Genomic DNA, 17,036 nt, shown 5'->3' with positions numbered 1-17,036 from the left:
ATGATGAATTTTGTGACTCAATTCAAAGAGGTGTTGTGAATGCCAACAGTAGCATTGTTATACATTGAATAGCAATGTGATTTTCCAGTAGCATCCTACAAAAAAACAAGTGGGCAAAAGCACCATGTTCCTGGTATGAAATTTGATTTATTTGCACTAGGATACTCAATAAAGGATTTGGTCAGGAACGGAGGACAGCATAACTAATTGCAGCAGAAAATAAACAATATTCAAAACGCCAGAAATCTGTACTTCCTCCTAGGTACACCCACTGGAAATGTTTGTGGGTTTTTTTTTACTTTTGGAGCCTGCCCTTCATCTTAAATGCTTTGTGTCTGGAGGAAGAATATGTATTTCCCTAGACAGAGACAAGAAACAAGGCTTTGGACAAGCTCCTCCTGGAGCTTTGCTCCCAGTTGCTAGTCGCATGGAAGAATCTACCAGCACTGACATTGCTCAGGCTTCTTTAGAGAGCACTGCCAGAGCCAAACCTCCCTGGCTGTGCAGTTCACAGAGCAATGGCTTTACACATAAATGAAACGTGAACTGTCCCACTCCAGGTGCTGTGGATGGTGACTGCCAGGTGAGCAAGGGGCTCACAGATGGGAGTAGCTGCTCTCTTTTGAGCTGGACTATTGGGATTGCAGCAGCGAGTGACAAACACCACAGCTTCAAGTGCAAGTCTTGACATTCTCAAAAATGGTCAACAAGCTTAAGTTGCTCACTTGAAAGGCTCCTAACAAAAACCAAGAAGGAAAACTGTGGGAACACCAGCAAACTTTTCAAAGCTACTTTCATACTGAGCTACTTACCATACATGCTTTAAAGTGGAAAGAAGGACTAATCTTCAGCTGACTGTCCAATAATGTATGTGACAGGAGTACAGTTTTCATTTTCCAGGTTTAGACTATATGGTAACAACTTTCATTAGACAAAAAAAAGACAACATGGGCAGAGCAAATTTTGCACTTAAGAAAATGTCATTCAAACTAGCTACATTATCAATTGATATTTGTTAATAAATTTTACTTTTTGGACTTTTAAGTGGCATAATAATAATAATTTTCTAATAAACAGTGCTCCAAAATACAGTCTTTTGCAATGTTACCAGTGCACCAAATACTTCTTCAACACACTGGTAACTTTAACAGTTTGCTGTTGATGCTAAGGGTTTTAGGCAAGTACTGTCATCATGTATACAAAATTTCTTTTACTAATCTACTTCTACACTGCTTAATGTGTCAAGGATTTACAGTAATTAATTTCAAGTAAATCAGTATTATCCCATATTCCTAATAAATCTCTATAAAGCTGTGAGCATTCTGCAAGCACTAATTCAAAAAAAACCCAAAAATCCTATTTCCTGATGATTTGTTATAGGGAACAAGGTGTAGTGGTGAGACACAATAATTAAATGCTTAATTAAAAATGCAGTGTATATCACTTCCTAAAAAGCTAAGCATGTGTTCTGTGTGAAGGAGAGAACTTGTGGATGAACAGATTGCAATGAAAACACCAGCATGCAGTATTTTCTAGGATGTGACTAATCTCAGACCTGTCTTAAATGTACCGTGAGGTTCTTAGGCTTTTTCAAAGGGCCAAGTGTGCAGTAACATTCTCCACACATCTTTTCAGAGACAAAATGTGGTTTAGTTTTTCATTGTGTTTCTCCCTGTCTCTGGCTTAAGACAGACACAAAGACACATCATTGTTCACCCTGCAATGTGACATACTTTGTATGGAAGAATAAAATACAGTGGTATTTTTCCCTTATTTTTTCCATTTATCCATTATTTTTGTCAACCTGATAACAAAACTGTGTTTAAGCTAATAAACTAAGAGCAAATTTGCTTCTCAGTAATTATATTCTCTACCATCATCCTATTTCATAGATGTGAATAAAAATCAAGGACTTTCTTACTACAGCCCTATGAATATCTATTCCAAGACACAGGGGTTTCATTTCCCTGGCATCCCAACGAAAAGTAGCCTTGCTTATTTCGATTCAATATATAGATTCTGGTATATCCTTTTTAGAAAGAGGAATGTGTGAAAAAAACATGAGAACATTAACACAGCTATAAAAATATTTTCTTTCCCATTTAATGTTACTAAGAAGATAATTTTCTACTGATTCAAAACAGTATCTTTAGAGCTTCATACAGAAAATTACTGGGGGTATCCAGTTAGATTATAGGAGACTCAGTTAGGTTATAGGAGACTAGAGAACAGTCTAACTGTTGTTTGCCTGTTCATTCAAGCATTTAATGCCCAGAATTCCAGGAAATTAGTTTTTTGGGGGTTGGGTTTTTTTGTGGTTTTTTTGGTCGTTTGGTTGTTCTTGTGTGGGGATTCTTTTGTTGTTGCTTGGCTTTTTTTTTTGTTTTGTTTTTGGGTTTTTTTGTTGTTTTTTTTTTTTTTGTTTTGTTTGTTTGGTTTTTGTTTGTTTGTTTTTACAATCCAATTGATAACTTAAATTGAAACTTTACCCGAGAAAGAGTAAATAAAAGACTGCAATGTAAGATTTCTGTTCTATAGAGTAGAATCGAGAGGGCCAAATAACTGTGTTGACTTATTTATTCTTCAGAAAATTTTTCATGGATAAGGAATTACAAAATGGCTAGACAGCTTTAAGTGAAACTTTGGGGTCAGCTGCTAATATGAATCAGTGTATTGATTCTTGGAGATTGCTCCCAGAGGTTTGAGTAAGTCTGCATGCCCATCTTAGGTCGGAATGAACTTTAGTTTAGCAGTAAATACCAGTGCCAGTTTTTAGCTCATTTTTCTCTCTGGATCTCTTTGCCTTTATAAATCTCAAACAAGTCACATCTGATGAATACTAACATAGTCATATACAGTGCACCGTGGTCCCTGAGGAGACCCTTTCTCTTGATTTTAGGGAGCATTTTCCAAGTTGTGTAGAAAACCTCCCTCCAGGCCCCTTTGGCTTTTAACTATTGGTGTGTGTTGGTAGCTTTAGGCAGAAAAATTGTTCATCCTGACCAGGGTTTTCTAGAGACATTCCACAGGTGCAGCTCCATTTCACAGTCTCAGTGATGCTCTGAGCTTTGTCAGAGACTGCTAGACTTGCCAGTCTGTTGAGGGCTCCTTTTCTTCCTGTAAGCCCAAAGAACCTTCCATAAGGCTTCACTCAAGGCATCACTCTGCTGGGGTCCAATGCCTCAATCAACACTCTCACAAAGAGAAGAAGAGGGCATGGAAATTGCATAACTTTCTCTAGGCTTGGAATGCACCCTTCAGTCTTTGGCCAGGACCTATAGAAGAGCCTTTCTTCTGCAAGACTGCTTTAATGTAATTTGTAAGTTCCTGACCTGACTAGAAAGATTCTACCTATGTTCAAATGCTTTTATACAAAAACAGATGCTAGACTATACCTCTGGGTCCCTCAAATATGGCCTATTCCATCTCTTTCTCCTGATTTTGTTCCATCGTTCCATTCCAAAATTCCAACACTATTAGGAAAATTTGTCAGCATACCATATCCTGCTCTCAAAGGTCATATATATAGATGAAGGTAGGTCATTGTAGTCTTCTACATGCATAAACAGAATGGTGTGAGACCTTCTTAAAGTGTCCAGAGATGGTCCATCTCTGGTTTTAAAGCAGCAGTGAATGCTACAGTCACTACCTACGGCAGAATCAAAGCAGCATTGCAGATTTCCCCTGCCATAATCTCTACTAGTGAATTGTTCTCCGAGTGCTGTAATAAGAGTAATCTGTCTTAAGATTTCATCTTGTTTCCTTTATGACAGAAAAATTCTTAGGTTTATATCTGGAATTTGGTTTTAAGCACATTGTCATTGGCCATACCTACCAGAAGAAAAATATTTATTTCAGCTTTCATCTGGGTAGGTTATCAAGCAGCCTGTTACCTTGTGGCCAGTACACAGATTCTGCTTAAAAACTAAGCATTTGTTAGTGAGGTGTGGTGGTCTGACAAACTTGTTTCTAGGAAAAAGGAAACAAGTTAGAACACTAACTGTAAAATGTGTTTTCAAGACTTTTTAATCACCTTTAATTTCCATATAATTTTTTGATTTTAAGGTTTTCCAATTCTGTGCCAGCTTATTCAGTCCAAAAGCATCAGGTGCACAGGATAATACACAGTAGGGATTTACCTGTGTTGCAGCCACAGCCTCTGAAAAGACTTAACATTACCAACAGCGAAACAAGTCCTCATCCAGAACGTAAACTTCCTTTCCTGTTCCCTTGCAAACACATGGCAGAGCATGCAGAAAACTACTCTATTTACTACACACTGTTACTTTATACTCCTTTGAAATCTCTGATATCATTGATAAGATGATCATTTTCCAAGTTGCATGGAACCTGACTGGACACTGAATTTGAAAAGCAGTTTTCAGTGGGGAAGCAGAGTAATTCCCTGCTAGAGGAGCAGTTTTTGCTAAGAAATGTGTCCCAGTAGTATTTAGAAGATAAAAGTTTTATGTTCAAAAGTAGGCAAAGCACTGGAAAAACTCTATGATCTATAATGAACTCCACCAAATTGACAAAAATGTTAGATTGCACTTTGCAACACTATACAGGAAGTCCCAAAACTAATCAGTTTCGCTTTTTTATACAATTGCATTTTCATAAATTGTTCTTGCTGTCACAGCTGGCCTTGGGACTATTTACATTTTTTTTTGCAAGCATTTGGACTATCATTCATGTTGAGAGATAGCTATATTCCTTGCACAAATACCAAAGGAAATTATCACAATCTGAGAAGCTTCAGCTCCTGAGGCTTATTTTAATTATAATAGGTATAGCAAAACAATTCTTAGGATTGACTTTTTTTTCCTTGTAATTGCGGGATCAGCAATGGTCATATTCAGAATTTTTAAATTTTAACTTTTGAATTTTCCTCTTCCTGTTTACCTCTTTTAAAAGCCCTTTTACATACTTTTAATGGTATTAATCAATAGTTTATGTGGCAGTTTGTTAGTATTTTCAAAATATATATAAATTCATCTGAAGTTTTCAAGCATCTTTTGCAGCATCATGGTGTGAAAAAATATTAAGTTCTTTGAATTATTTTCCTGCAGGAATATCTATCCTACAATGTGTATGAAAATAGAAAGAACATCTATTTTCTGTCCTCTCATACCAAGGAAAACAAAGGATAGGGAATGTTGCCTTACTAATTACTTTTCTGAAGAAAACCAGTTCTCTCTGAAGTGATGGTTCAGGAGAGCTTCTCAGATCAAAGCAATGTCTGACCAATGTAATTCCAATGAAAAAAAAAAATCTAGGTCATTATTTTTTCCCCCTCCATAAATTCATCTTTTTCTATCAATGAGTATAATAGAATTTATATTAAGAATATATCTATTTCTAACCTTTACAAACCTGCATGATTTTCCTTCCTGCCTTTAAAAAAAAAAAAGATTCTTTCTCCTTCCCCTCTCAATTTTACTTTGTTTTTGTTTCTGTTCTCCCATAACCTGCTCTGTTTCCATCATCTTATTTTTCCAGCCTCCTTAAAGACTGCATCACAGTCTTTCAGGGTAACCCCCAGGGTATGATGCTTTTCAAAAAGCAGAACTGCAGATGATGCTATTTTCCACAAGATGCACCTGGAGAAGCTGGCAGCCCATGGCATGGCTGGGTGCACTCTTCACTAGGTAAAAACCTGGCTGGGTGACTGGGCCTAGGGAATGGTTGCATCAAGGGGGTGGCCTGCCACAAGTGGAATTCCCCAGGGATCTCAGTTTGATATCTTTAACAATGACCTGGACAAGGGGATGGAGTACACCCTCAACCAGTTTGCAGAAATAAACCAAGCTGGCTGGGAGTGTTGATCTGCTAGAGGGTAGGCAGGCTCTGCAGAGGGATCTGGGCAGGCAGGATTGATGGGCCAGGGCCAGCTGCATGAAGTTCAACAAGGTGAAGTGCCACGTCCTGCACTTTGGCCACAACAGCCTCATGCAGCTCCACAACATGGGGGAAGAGTGGCTGGAAAGTTGCCCGTGGAAAAGGACATGGGGGTGCTGATACAGGCAACTGAACATGAGCCATTATAAGCCCAGGTGGCCCAGAAGGCCAAGGGCACCCTGGCCTGGAGCAGCAATGGTGTGGCCAGCAGGAGCAGGGCAGTGATCATCATCCTGCACTCAGCACTGCTGAGGCCACACCTCAGATCCTGTGTCCAGTTTTGGACCTCTCAATGCAAGAAAGACATTGAGGTGCTGGAGCATGTCCAGAGAAGGGCAGCAGAGCTGGTGAAGGATCTGGAGCAGCTGAGGGAGCTGGGGTTGTTTAGCCTGGAGGAAGAGAGGCTCAGGGGAGACCTCACTGCTCTCTACACCTGCCAGAAAGGAGACTGTAGCCAGGTGGAGGTCAGTCCCTCTTCCCAGGCAACCACCAACAGGACAAGAGGAAATGATTTCAAGCTGCACCAGGTGAGGTTCAGGTTGGACATCAGGAAGAATTTTTTTCACTGAAAGGGTTGTCAAATCACCATCCCTGAGGGTATTTAGAAGACATGCATATGTGGCACTTGGGGACATGACTCACTGATGGCCAGTCCTGGGTTAATATTTGGACTCTGTTCTTACCTACACAATTTGAAATTTAATTTAACAGAGCTTTATTTCATTTTTCAGTCTTAAGGAATAGAGAGCTTTTCTAAGAAAATTGAGAGAATAGAATATTGTATGTCTCTCAGCATCTCACAAACTGTGCAATGACTCTAATACTTGAAATCTCTTAGCAATTTTAGGCTTTGAAATTCAAATAACTACTCTCTTCTACAGAATCCTGAACTGCAAAATGTCCTGGTATCACACTGAGATGAACTGCTTTGCTAGGATGGTTAGCATCTAAACAGAGAAAATAACCAGTGCTGACCGACACAACCCAGTTAGACTTTTAGGTACAGAAGCACGAACACATCTTGTATAAAGTGAAGCTTAACTTTCTCCTGAGAGGCTTTGATGTCACAGTGAAAAGTAAAGAAGGTGAGAGGGTTACATGTCAGAGCCAGGAGAGATGGTTTAGACAGGCAGAGGGATTTACAAAGTTTTCATGTGTATCTGAGACAATCTTTCAAAATGTTTCAAAAGTAAAGGCGACAATCCTACAATATGTAGTGAAAAAAACTGTTTCCTACACTTGAGATGAGGCCATAGCACCATGTGATGCCTGGTATCCCAGGCAGGTTTCACATCTGGTGTCAGCCTGGCTTTGTTTCCTGGCACTTACTGCTTTTAGTAATGTGGCAATACTGGCAGGTCCTAGACTTTAGGATGGACTCATAATCAGCACAGGCACAGAAATTTGCTGTGAAAACTAAATGCCTGAACATGCTATTGCCAAAATATATATAAGCAAGCAAGTTAATCTGGTAGACAGATCTCCTTGTTAATCAGGATTACTCTATCACTATGCAAAGTCAACCCACTGGAGATTTACAAAAATCAAGATGGTAACTCCACCCTGCTGCAGGTGTGTTGAACAAGACAGAAAGTAAAGGCAGAAATGCAGGTGTGGGAAGCAGCAAACAGCTCTTTCCTGGGAGCTCCTCCACACAATTTCAGGAGAGAAAGACCACAGTTGCTCAGGACACATACCTGGCTGTAGCTCTGGATGGCACCTCTGGCCTGACTGCTGCGGGACGGGAGCTGGGCAGAAGCTGTTTCACCCAGGGCAAGGGTCTGGTTGCTGTGGTAGCTGGCTGAATACTGGAAGGATCCTTCAGGTTTGGAATTGAGCTGGAGTGCACTCTGGGAGAGGAGGCTGGGCCCTGTGGGAACAGGATTTGAGAGCAGTCAGAAGGCCTCAGTGAAAGAGCATACCAGCATTATCTGTCAAGTGAGTCTTGAAATTATCAGATGTATCTGGCTTCAGATTTTCAGAATTTGACTTTTTAGTAATTAAAACACATGCATTACTTTGTTTCCTTACCACTCAGTCATCATGTTCAAACAACAGACCATATTGCTTTCTTTGTAGGAAATGTATCATTTTGACTAGTGAAGAAATTCTATGCCTGAACAAATCCAACCATACTATTTGGAAGAGAACTGCTTTTCAACTCAGAATAGCTGATGAGGGTTTTTCCCCCTAAGGATAAGCCTTGTTTATTTCTCTTAATTATATCAGTCATTCTGCCTGGGAAATGCTAACTTGTCCCTCCCTGAGCCCCCAGCACATTAGATCTATTGATTACTGCCACTGTCCTGTACACAGAGTGATGTAATACTTTGGTGCCTGTAGGGATGGATGGCAGCCTTTAAAATATTAATTGCTCTTCTCATGATGCAGGACACACCCTGATCTCAGTGAACATTGATAACTATTTTTCAGCTATCTTATCTTCCCCACCACAGCACTGCATAGCAGGAGAGCCAAGTACAGGCAGCAAGCCTGAACTGGGGCTGCCAGACTGAAGGGCATGTCAGGACCAGGAACACTTTCCACAGTTATTTAGTAGCTCTGTGAAACTAAAACATGTCCTAATCTTCATTAAGTTCACCTGCAAGTGATTTAGCTTACCACATGCACATAGCAAATTTCCCACAGGAATCAAGTGCACCTGCAGCAAATTTGAAGATGACACCAAGATGAGTGGTGTAGTTGCCACACCTGAAGTATGGGATGGCATCCAGAGGGACCTGGACAAGCTTCAGAAGTGGGTGCATGGGAATCTCATGATGTTTAACAAGACCAAATGCAAGGTGCTGCTCCTGGATCAGGGTAAATCCTGGTATCAACCCAGGCTGGGGGATGAATAGATCCAGAGCAGCCCTGCCCAGAAGGACTTTGGGGTGCTGGAGAGGCTGGACATGACCCAGCCATGAGCACTCACAGCCCAGAGAGCCAAAGCAGTGTGGGCAGCAGGGTGAGGGAGGGAATTCCGCCCCTCTGCTCTGCTCTGGTGACATCCCACCTGCAGTGCTGCACCCAGCTCTGGGCATCCCAGCACAGGAAGAACATCTGTTGGAGCAAGTCCAGAGAAGGGCCACTAAGTTAAATGGAGCACCTCTCCTATGATGAAAGGCTAAGAGAATTGGGATTGTTCAGTCTGGAAAAGTAAAGGCTTTAGGGTGATCTAACTGTGGGCTTCCACCACCTGAAGGGAACCTACAAGAAAGATGGAGAGAAACTTTTTATAAGGGCATGCAGTGGCAGCACAATGGCTTCACATTGACAGCTTTTCTTCCTAACAGCTTTAAATTAGCTGTTAGGAAGAAAATCTTGCCTGTGGTGGTGAGGCAATGGCACAAGTTGTTCAGAGAAGATGTGGATAACTCATCTCTGTAAGGGTTCAAGGCCAGGTGGGATGGAGCCCTGAGCAACCCAGTCTAAATGGAGATGTCCCAATCCACAGCTGTGGGGTTGGAACTAGATGATCCTAAAGATTCTCTCTGACCCAAGCCATTCTGTCATTCTACACACAGAGAGCTACATTAAAGAATACACACTTAATCCTCTCTCTGTCTTCGCTGATACTATTTCAGTGTCTGGGCCCAGGAAGTGAAATACAGGAGGAGGAAAAAGGGTTGTACCTTGGCCATTGCACAGGTTACCTTCAACCCAACAGCTGTCATGTGTAGCACACTCAGTGGCTCCACAGGGATGACAGGTTCATCCTTTGGTTAGCACTAACAAGCTCATGAGAGCACAGAAGGTGACACAAGCCTTAAGAGATGTGAAATGATTACAGTGATTTTGCTCCTACAGAACATGTGGTAAGTTCAGTCTTAAACAGACTCACAATGGAAAAATTCCAACGAATTTACCAGAAATAACATCCAGTACATTCCTGATACAAAGGCAGTTTTTATGACCTTTAAATCTTTGCTATGAGGATGTAAAGCTGTTCCAAAATGATTTCCACTTAGAAAACATGCAAACAACCCCACCCCCGAATTACACAGAGAGTATTTTTTCCTCTAGCCCATTTCTCAGAAATGGCAGAACCATTAGAACTGCTATTTTCCAAATCCAACCTGGACTGCTCATATTATAAACAAATTGTAGTAGGCTATGTAAAGAGGAAGTGCTCCCATCTAAATGCAGACTGGGATTTTGACACTATTTTACACATCAACACAATTTATACTGCAAAATCAATGGCATTCATCAGAACATTTGACATACAGGACAAATTGAGAACGTAAGTTCTGGTCTCTGGATTTTCCTTACAAGTACAGAAGGAGGTAGAGCACTGTGTATGCTGTGAGGCCAGTGATAATGTATCACATCCACAGGAGAGCTGAATTTAATCCTCTATGGGTAAAGCTTATAAACCCAGCCTTTGGTATTTTCCATTCCCTGGCTCTGCAAATAGGGTTTATTTAGCATTTTCCATTTAACTGGTTTTGTTGCAAAATTTCTTCTTTATTAAATAAATACTTTCACTTTTTTTTTTTATTTTAAGAGCATAAAGAAAATACATGCTTAGTTCTAAAAAGATCTGTAGGGTTTATTTCAATCTCTTGGATTTTGAATTTTCACTGATAATTTTTCTGTGATCAAGTGATGAACAAGATCAAGTTCAGAAATTTCACAAAGGCATAAGTTTCCCATGAGAAGCAAAAGTTGCAAGAAGAAAGAATTTTTTGTGCATGAAAGTGTTTGTACTCATTCTGAAAGTAATTATGCTGTGACATTTCTAAAGCTTAAATAATGATTAAACTATCACATGCTATGAATGCAATATGTTTAAATTTTCATTGCATCTGGCTTTCAAGTGCTGCTTTCATATTACTGTGGCTCACTAGGGGATTTACATTGCCAGCTAGAAACACATACATGGGTTCCCTGCACCATTTAGTTTAAACACTTCCATGCACTTAAAGAAACTTATCCAACCTCTTAAAAAAAGAATGTTAAAAGTTTGGCACACATAGTTTGAAGTTCACTAAAATACTGGTTTTATTTAGCAGTTTTTATTTTTTACCTTAACAAGCAGTAATGAACAATTAAAATGAACATACATTTCAATAATTACAGAGTAATTTCAGAGAGACAGATATATATTTTAAATAAGCCTAGAATTTTAAATAAGCCCAAGCAAGTGTAGAATAGAGTAGTGGTTGCTCACCTGTAAATAGCAAAGCCCTAAATCAAGCATACAAACTAGAAGATACATTTGAGATAATCGAAGTGACCATGAGAAAACACGAGTTTGTTTTTTAGGGAGTACAAGCATTCCCCCCTTGTCTGATAGGGAAAAGATGGATTGCTTTTCTCATTAACATTCTTAAGATTTCAAACTGAAGGTAAAACCAAATCTTCTAAAGAGCCTGCAGTTCACTCAGAAGAGAAGTTTGTTTGTGTCCTGTACACTGATGCCTCTTGACAATAATCTATCATTTCTTCCAGGCTAGAATTTAAACTCTGTTCATCCAACTGTTTTTCATTTGCTTTCAGAAGAGTTAAGGCAGCTGGAAATTCTCAATTTTCAGCTATGCACTGGAAATCACTAGTTAACTGCTAGCACAATTCAGTCTTACTGGTTCCCTTAATGAGACATAATTTAAAACAAACACTTTGGGCTTCATAAGATTTGGTGTAGCAGATATCAATGATCTGTAGTATTGCTTTAAAATTTTGTACTGTTTGGTTTCCATTTGAGTCTATGGGGAAGACATAAATACCTGTTCTCCCTTATGCTTTCACCACCACATTAAAAAAAGAAAAATTCCTTGTGAAAGAATATTGATGTTGGATTATTCAGGGTTGATAGTACCAATTTTTCTCTGATTCAGTTTGTGCCACTCTCCTCTGTTATTGAAATGGTAGAGGTAAGAGTGAAAATTCAGGAAACTGAGTCAGAGCCATCATACTGCAAGAGACACCTCTGTGGACTCACTTTGAATGATGGAGCAGGGTAGAGCAATCAACTCTTTAACTTGTCTCCAGTTTGGAGGACAGATACTGCAGACAATACCTTCCTCTTCATCTTATCCTTGAGCAGAGCAGTGTGCAAGCCTCCCTAGGTGGCTCCCCTTGGCCTCTGTAACCCAGCTCGGAAAGGAGCTGGCAGGACAGGGAGAGGGTGGTGTCTTGCTTGGGACACAAAGCGCACTAGACTGGGGGAAAGCTGCTGGAGCACAGAGAAGACCAGGCAAGAAGAGAACAGATGTAGATGGAGGATATGCTTACATCAGGGAGCCAACCCACAAAGAAACTTCAGAGGTGATGGAGAGCAGAGGACTTTTCTAGGATCAGAGAAGGGAAACTGGCATTTCTTCTGTGGTTTGGAAGTCCAGGTGCTGGCAGGCACTGACAGGGTTAGAGGAAAATGACTCTCCCATTCAGGCAGTGAGGAGAGGGGGCCTTGTGTGAAGCCCTTTCCCTTAGTTTATATTACTCACCCCTCTTGCTGCCAGTTATGCCGGTTATTATAAGGTTATAATTTTTTGTATTTCAAAACTTCCTAGTTTAAGAGATGTGGAGGACCTGAGTGTACCTCGCACACCTCAAGCCAAATGGACAAGAGGAGCAGAGGCAGTGCCCTCTTACCAAAGAGAGCAGCACTGAAGCCCACACTTGCCATCTTCCTGCCACACTGCATTTGCCAAAGCAGTCTGACACTGCACTGGCCAGCCTGGTTCTGGGCACGGGGAACTCTGCATTGGCCATCAGGGTAACCTGGTGAGCTCCAGGCTCCAGACAAACCACAGCAGAGGGAGCTTCCACAGCAGCTGCCTGCTGCTGCCACGGGGGAACCAGGAAAAGCAGGAGGCCAGGGTTGCAGGATGAGCCCCATGGCACAGCTGGGGCTGAGCTGTGCCCCCTGGCCTGGGAGGGACAGGGATCTGCACTGGTGGGATTCCTGCAGGGGCCACTGCTTTTCCCTCTGAAAATACCATGCACAATGCTGCAATGAGGTGCAGTGTAGCTATTTAAAAACCAAACTAAGGAAGTGAGTGGTCTTAAATGATGAGACTATTATTAATTCAAGGACCTCACAGTAGGAGTTGATTACGGGAAGCAAGTGATGCAAAGAACCCAGGCTACTATTCTAATTCATGACTGGGTCAAAAGTGAACAAAAAAAATGAAATTATGAAAACATTTGTCTTTTTAATTTTCAAGAGCAATATTTTCTTTGAAAATAAAATATCTTGCCTGTCATTTCTGCTCTCTTCAGGTCATGTCCTCTTCCTTCTTACAACATTCAGGGTAATAAAACCAAAAATCAAACCAAGGAAACAAAAGCACAACCTAAAAATTTAATTTTTAGTTTATGTTTTAAATAAATTATTCTTGAATGGAAAGTGTTTGCAAGCAAAACTATTTTAAATAGCAGAAAAACAAAATACTAAGAAACTTCCCAGTACCTGCTTATACTGTTCCAGCTAAAAAATAAAAAACAAATCAAACCAAAACCAACGAAGACCAAAGTGCATCAACACACTGACTTTTGATTCAATGAAAAGTCATTAATGCTGACTGAAGCTTCATTGAGAGATTACAAAAAATAGGCATCAGCACCAACAGTTGTTGAAAAGACAGGAATCTTGTTTGGGAGTCAGAGCTGGTGAGTCATTAAATGTTTTCTTCCCTTTAACCGTAGGGTAAGAACTTGTCTAGTGACCACACAAGTAGCAGAGCTCACCTGAATCATACCCCATGGTGGTCATAAGCAGAAGAGTATCTCATATAAGAAAGCTAGTAGGAACTTGGGCTCCAAGGAGCTTACCAGTGTCAGAAGATAAGCAATTTTCTAAGTGATGAGAGATTAATTCAGTACATTGACATTGATTTGAGATGGGGGCAATGAAGCTCATCCTATTAAATTTGTAATATTTCTAATACTACCAGATCACGAGTGAGGTTTTAAAAACAAACACATGATGGAATCATAGAATTGTTAAGGTTGAAAAAGACTCCAGGATCATAGAATCCAACCTTTGACTGAACACCACTTTATTAACTAAACCACAGCACTAAATGCAACTTCCAGTTGTTTCCTGAACACTTCCAGGGATCATTACTCCATCACCTCCCTGGGAAGTGTCTTGACCACCCCTTAAGTGAAAAAAATTCTTCCTGATGTCCAACCTGAACCTCACCTGGTGCAGCTTGAGACCATGTCCTCTTGTCCTGTTGGTGGTTGCCTGGGAGAAGAAGCCAACCTCCACCTGGCTACACTCTCCTTTCTGGCAGGTGTAGAGAGCAGTGAGGTCTCCCCTGAGCCTCTCTTCCTCCAGGCTAAACAACCCCAGCTCCCTCAGCTGCTCCAGACCCTTCACCAGCTCTGCTGCCCTTCTCTGGACACGCTCCAGCACCTCAATGTCTTTCTTGCATTGAGAGATCCAAAACTGGACACAGGATCTGAGGTGTGGCCTCAGCAGTGCTGAGTGCAGGATGATGATCACTGCCCTGCTCCTGCTGGCCACACCATTGCTGCTCCAGGCCAGGGTGCCCTTGGCCACCTGGACACACTACTAGATCATGCTCAGCCAGCTGTCTACCAGCCCTGCCATGTCCTTTTCCATGGGCAACTTTCCAGCCACTCTTCCCCCATGTTGTGGAGCTGCATGAGGCTGTTGTGGCCAAAGTGCAGGATGTGGCACTTCACCTTGTTGAACCTCGTGCAGCTGGCCCTGGCCCATCGATCCTGCCTGCCCAGATCCCTCTGCAGAGCCTGTCTACCCTCTAGCAGATCAACACTCCTGCCCAACTTGTTGTGAACCATGAACTTGCTCAGGGTGCACTCCATCCGCTTGTCCAGATTGTTGATAAAGATATTAAATAGGACTGGCTCAAATCCTGGCCACAACTTACTGGCCACCAAGTGGATGCAGCAACATTCACCACCACTCTTAGGCTCTGGCTGTCATTCCAGTTTTTAACCCAAGTCCAAGCCATAGGCTGCCAGTTTTCCCAGGAGAATGCTGTGGGCAAAAGCTTTTCTGAAGTCCAGGTAGATTAAATCCACAGTCTTTCCCTCATAATCAAAGCAGGTCACCTGGTCATAGCAGGAGATCAGGTTGGTGAACAGGACTTGCCTTTCCTGAACCTGATCCTGACAGGGCCTGATATCCTGCTTGTCCAATATGTGCCATGTGATCACACTCAGGATAATCTGTTCCATTATCTTCCCCAGCACCAAGGTTGGACTGACAGCCCTGTAGTTCCTCCTTCCAACACTTCTTGTAGACAGGCATCCCATCTGCCAGCCTCCTGTTGTCTGGGACCACCCTGGTCAACCATCATGGTAACTGATGGTAACTGATGGAGAGCGACTTGGTGAGCTCTGCCAACTCCCTCAGCGCCCTCTGGGAATCCCATCCTGCCCCATACAGACTTGTGAGTGTCTCAGTGGCACAACAGGTCACTCACAACTTCCCTTGCATTGCAGAAGTCTGTTCTGCTCTCCATGCCTGTCTACCAGCTCAGGGGTCTGGTTGTTCTGAGGGTAACTGATCTTTCTGATAAAGACTCAGGCAAAGAAGACATTAAATACTTTAGCCTTCTTCCCCCTCCTGCCCAAATCCAATAATGGCATTGGCAATGTTCCCCCTCCTGCCCAAATCCAATAATGGATGGAGATTTTCCTGGGCCCTCCTTTTGTTGTTAATGTATTTGTATAAACACATTTTATTATCTTTCACAGCAGTTAACAGATTGAGTTCTAGTAAGCTTTTGCCTTTCTCATTTTCTCTCTGCATGACCAAATGACATCTTTGTAGCCTTCCTGAGTTGCCTACCCCTTCTTCCAAAGGTAATAAACCCTTCTTTTCCACCTAAGTTCCAGCAAAAGCTCCTCTTCAGCCAGGCTGGACTTCTTCCTCATCAGCTCATCTTTTGTCATGTAAGGATGGCCTACTCCTGCACCATTAAGATTTCCTTCCTAAAGTGTGTCCAGCCTAGCAGGACCCCTTTTTTCCTATGGACAGTTTCCCAAGGGAAAGTCTGATAAGATTTAAGTACAATCAGTACTTGTGATACATATTTAAACTACAGGAGAGCAAGTTAAGGTTGCAGGGGTGTGGATTTAACTCTATTACACACTGAAAGATCTTTACAGTTTTTCTGTCACATTGTAGCACCATTACTGTCACAAAGCTAAATAGTCAGATAAATGTGAGTTTTCTTGTAAAGGAGGAACTCCCAAAAAGAAACAACAGAAATTGCTCTCTTGGGGATATCAATGATAATCTATCCCTAGTGTCTGTCTGTCAAACATCTGAAAAGTTGCTCCCATTTCCTAATCCTTAGACCACAGTATCTTAGGGAATACTTCAAACATTTTAGCTTCACAGTATCTAACAATTCAAGATATAGCAATAGTATGGTCGATCTCCAAAACAAACAAACAAAACAAATAAAAAGGCTGATTTATGAAACAGGATTAATATATTACACCACAGAGTAGAATTTAGTGTGCAACAAGTATTCAATAATACATTATCTGATCGTTTTTCCATTATAAAATAAATATCAGATAATGACAAGTTACATACAGCGCTATATTATTGCAAAATAATGGTACGATTAATTCAGTATTCCAAATCTGTGCAATAATTACCTCTGAATTGGCTAAAATAATCACAGTACAAACAACAGAAACATCTACCTAGTCACCCTCTGTGAGGTAATTGCATGTTTGTTACCTGAGTTTTTCATGTGAAGTTACAAACAAAAATAGCAGGCAAGTGAAAGGAGAAGGGTTTTTTCTTCTTGAGATTAAAAGTCTGTTGGCTTCCCATTTGCTTCTCCAAGTAAGTAGTAAAATGTAGCACTACTATTGTGCTATACATCTCCATTTGGTCAGTCATCTATTACGATGCCAGTTCTAATTGACAAAGGAAATAGACCAAAACGTGCTTGAACGACCATTTAATTAGCTCCCATACCAATTATAAACAACACTTCACTCACCTTCGATCAACTGACAAAAGTAGTAATGATAAATTATAGAGTAAGTGTAAATAAAGTGTTTTTAATTAGTGTAATTAATCACTTCACACATTCTTCAACCTGCTTTGCTCATTTGGATAACAGTTGAAAGAAAAACACCGGCAAAACTCCTTTAATGTCCTTTAAACA

General features: G+C 41.1%; 1 protein-coding gene across 5 annotated transcripts in view; it reads right to left on the bottom strand.

Annotated features, from left to right (window-relative positions):
* CTNND2 (catenin delta 2) overlaps window positions 1–17,036 on the bottom strand; it is a 635,183-nt gene that overhangs the window by 270,815 nt on the left and 347,332 nt on the right. For all 5 annotated transcript variants that reach the window (XM_058042059.1, XM_058042075.1, XM_058042094.1 and 2 more), the window contains one exon: window positions 7,596–7,768. In XM_058042059.1, coding sequence (XP_057898042.1) covers window positions 7,596–7,768 — 173 coding nt within the window. The remainder of the gene's footprint in view (window positions 1–7,595; window positions 7,769–17,036) is intronic.

Source organism: Melospiza georgiana, chromosome 1, assembly GCF_028018845.1.
Source record: "Melospiza georgiana isolate bMelGeo1 chromosome 1, bMelGeo1.pri, whole genome shotgun sequence".
Taxonomy (NCBI): Eukaryota; Metazoa; Chordata; class Aves; order Passeriformes; family Passerellidae; genus Melospiza; species Melospiza georgiana.
This window is presented reverse-complemented; position numbering and strand designations above follow the sequence as displayed.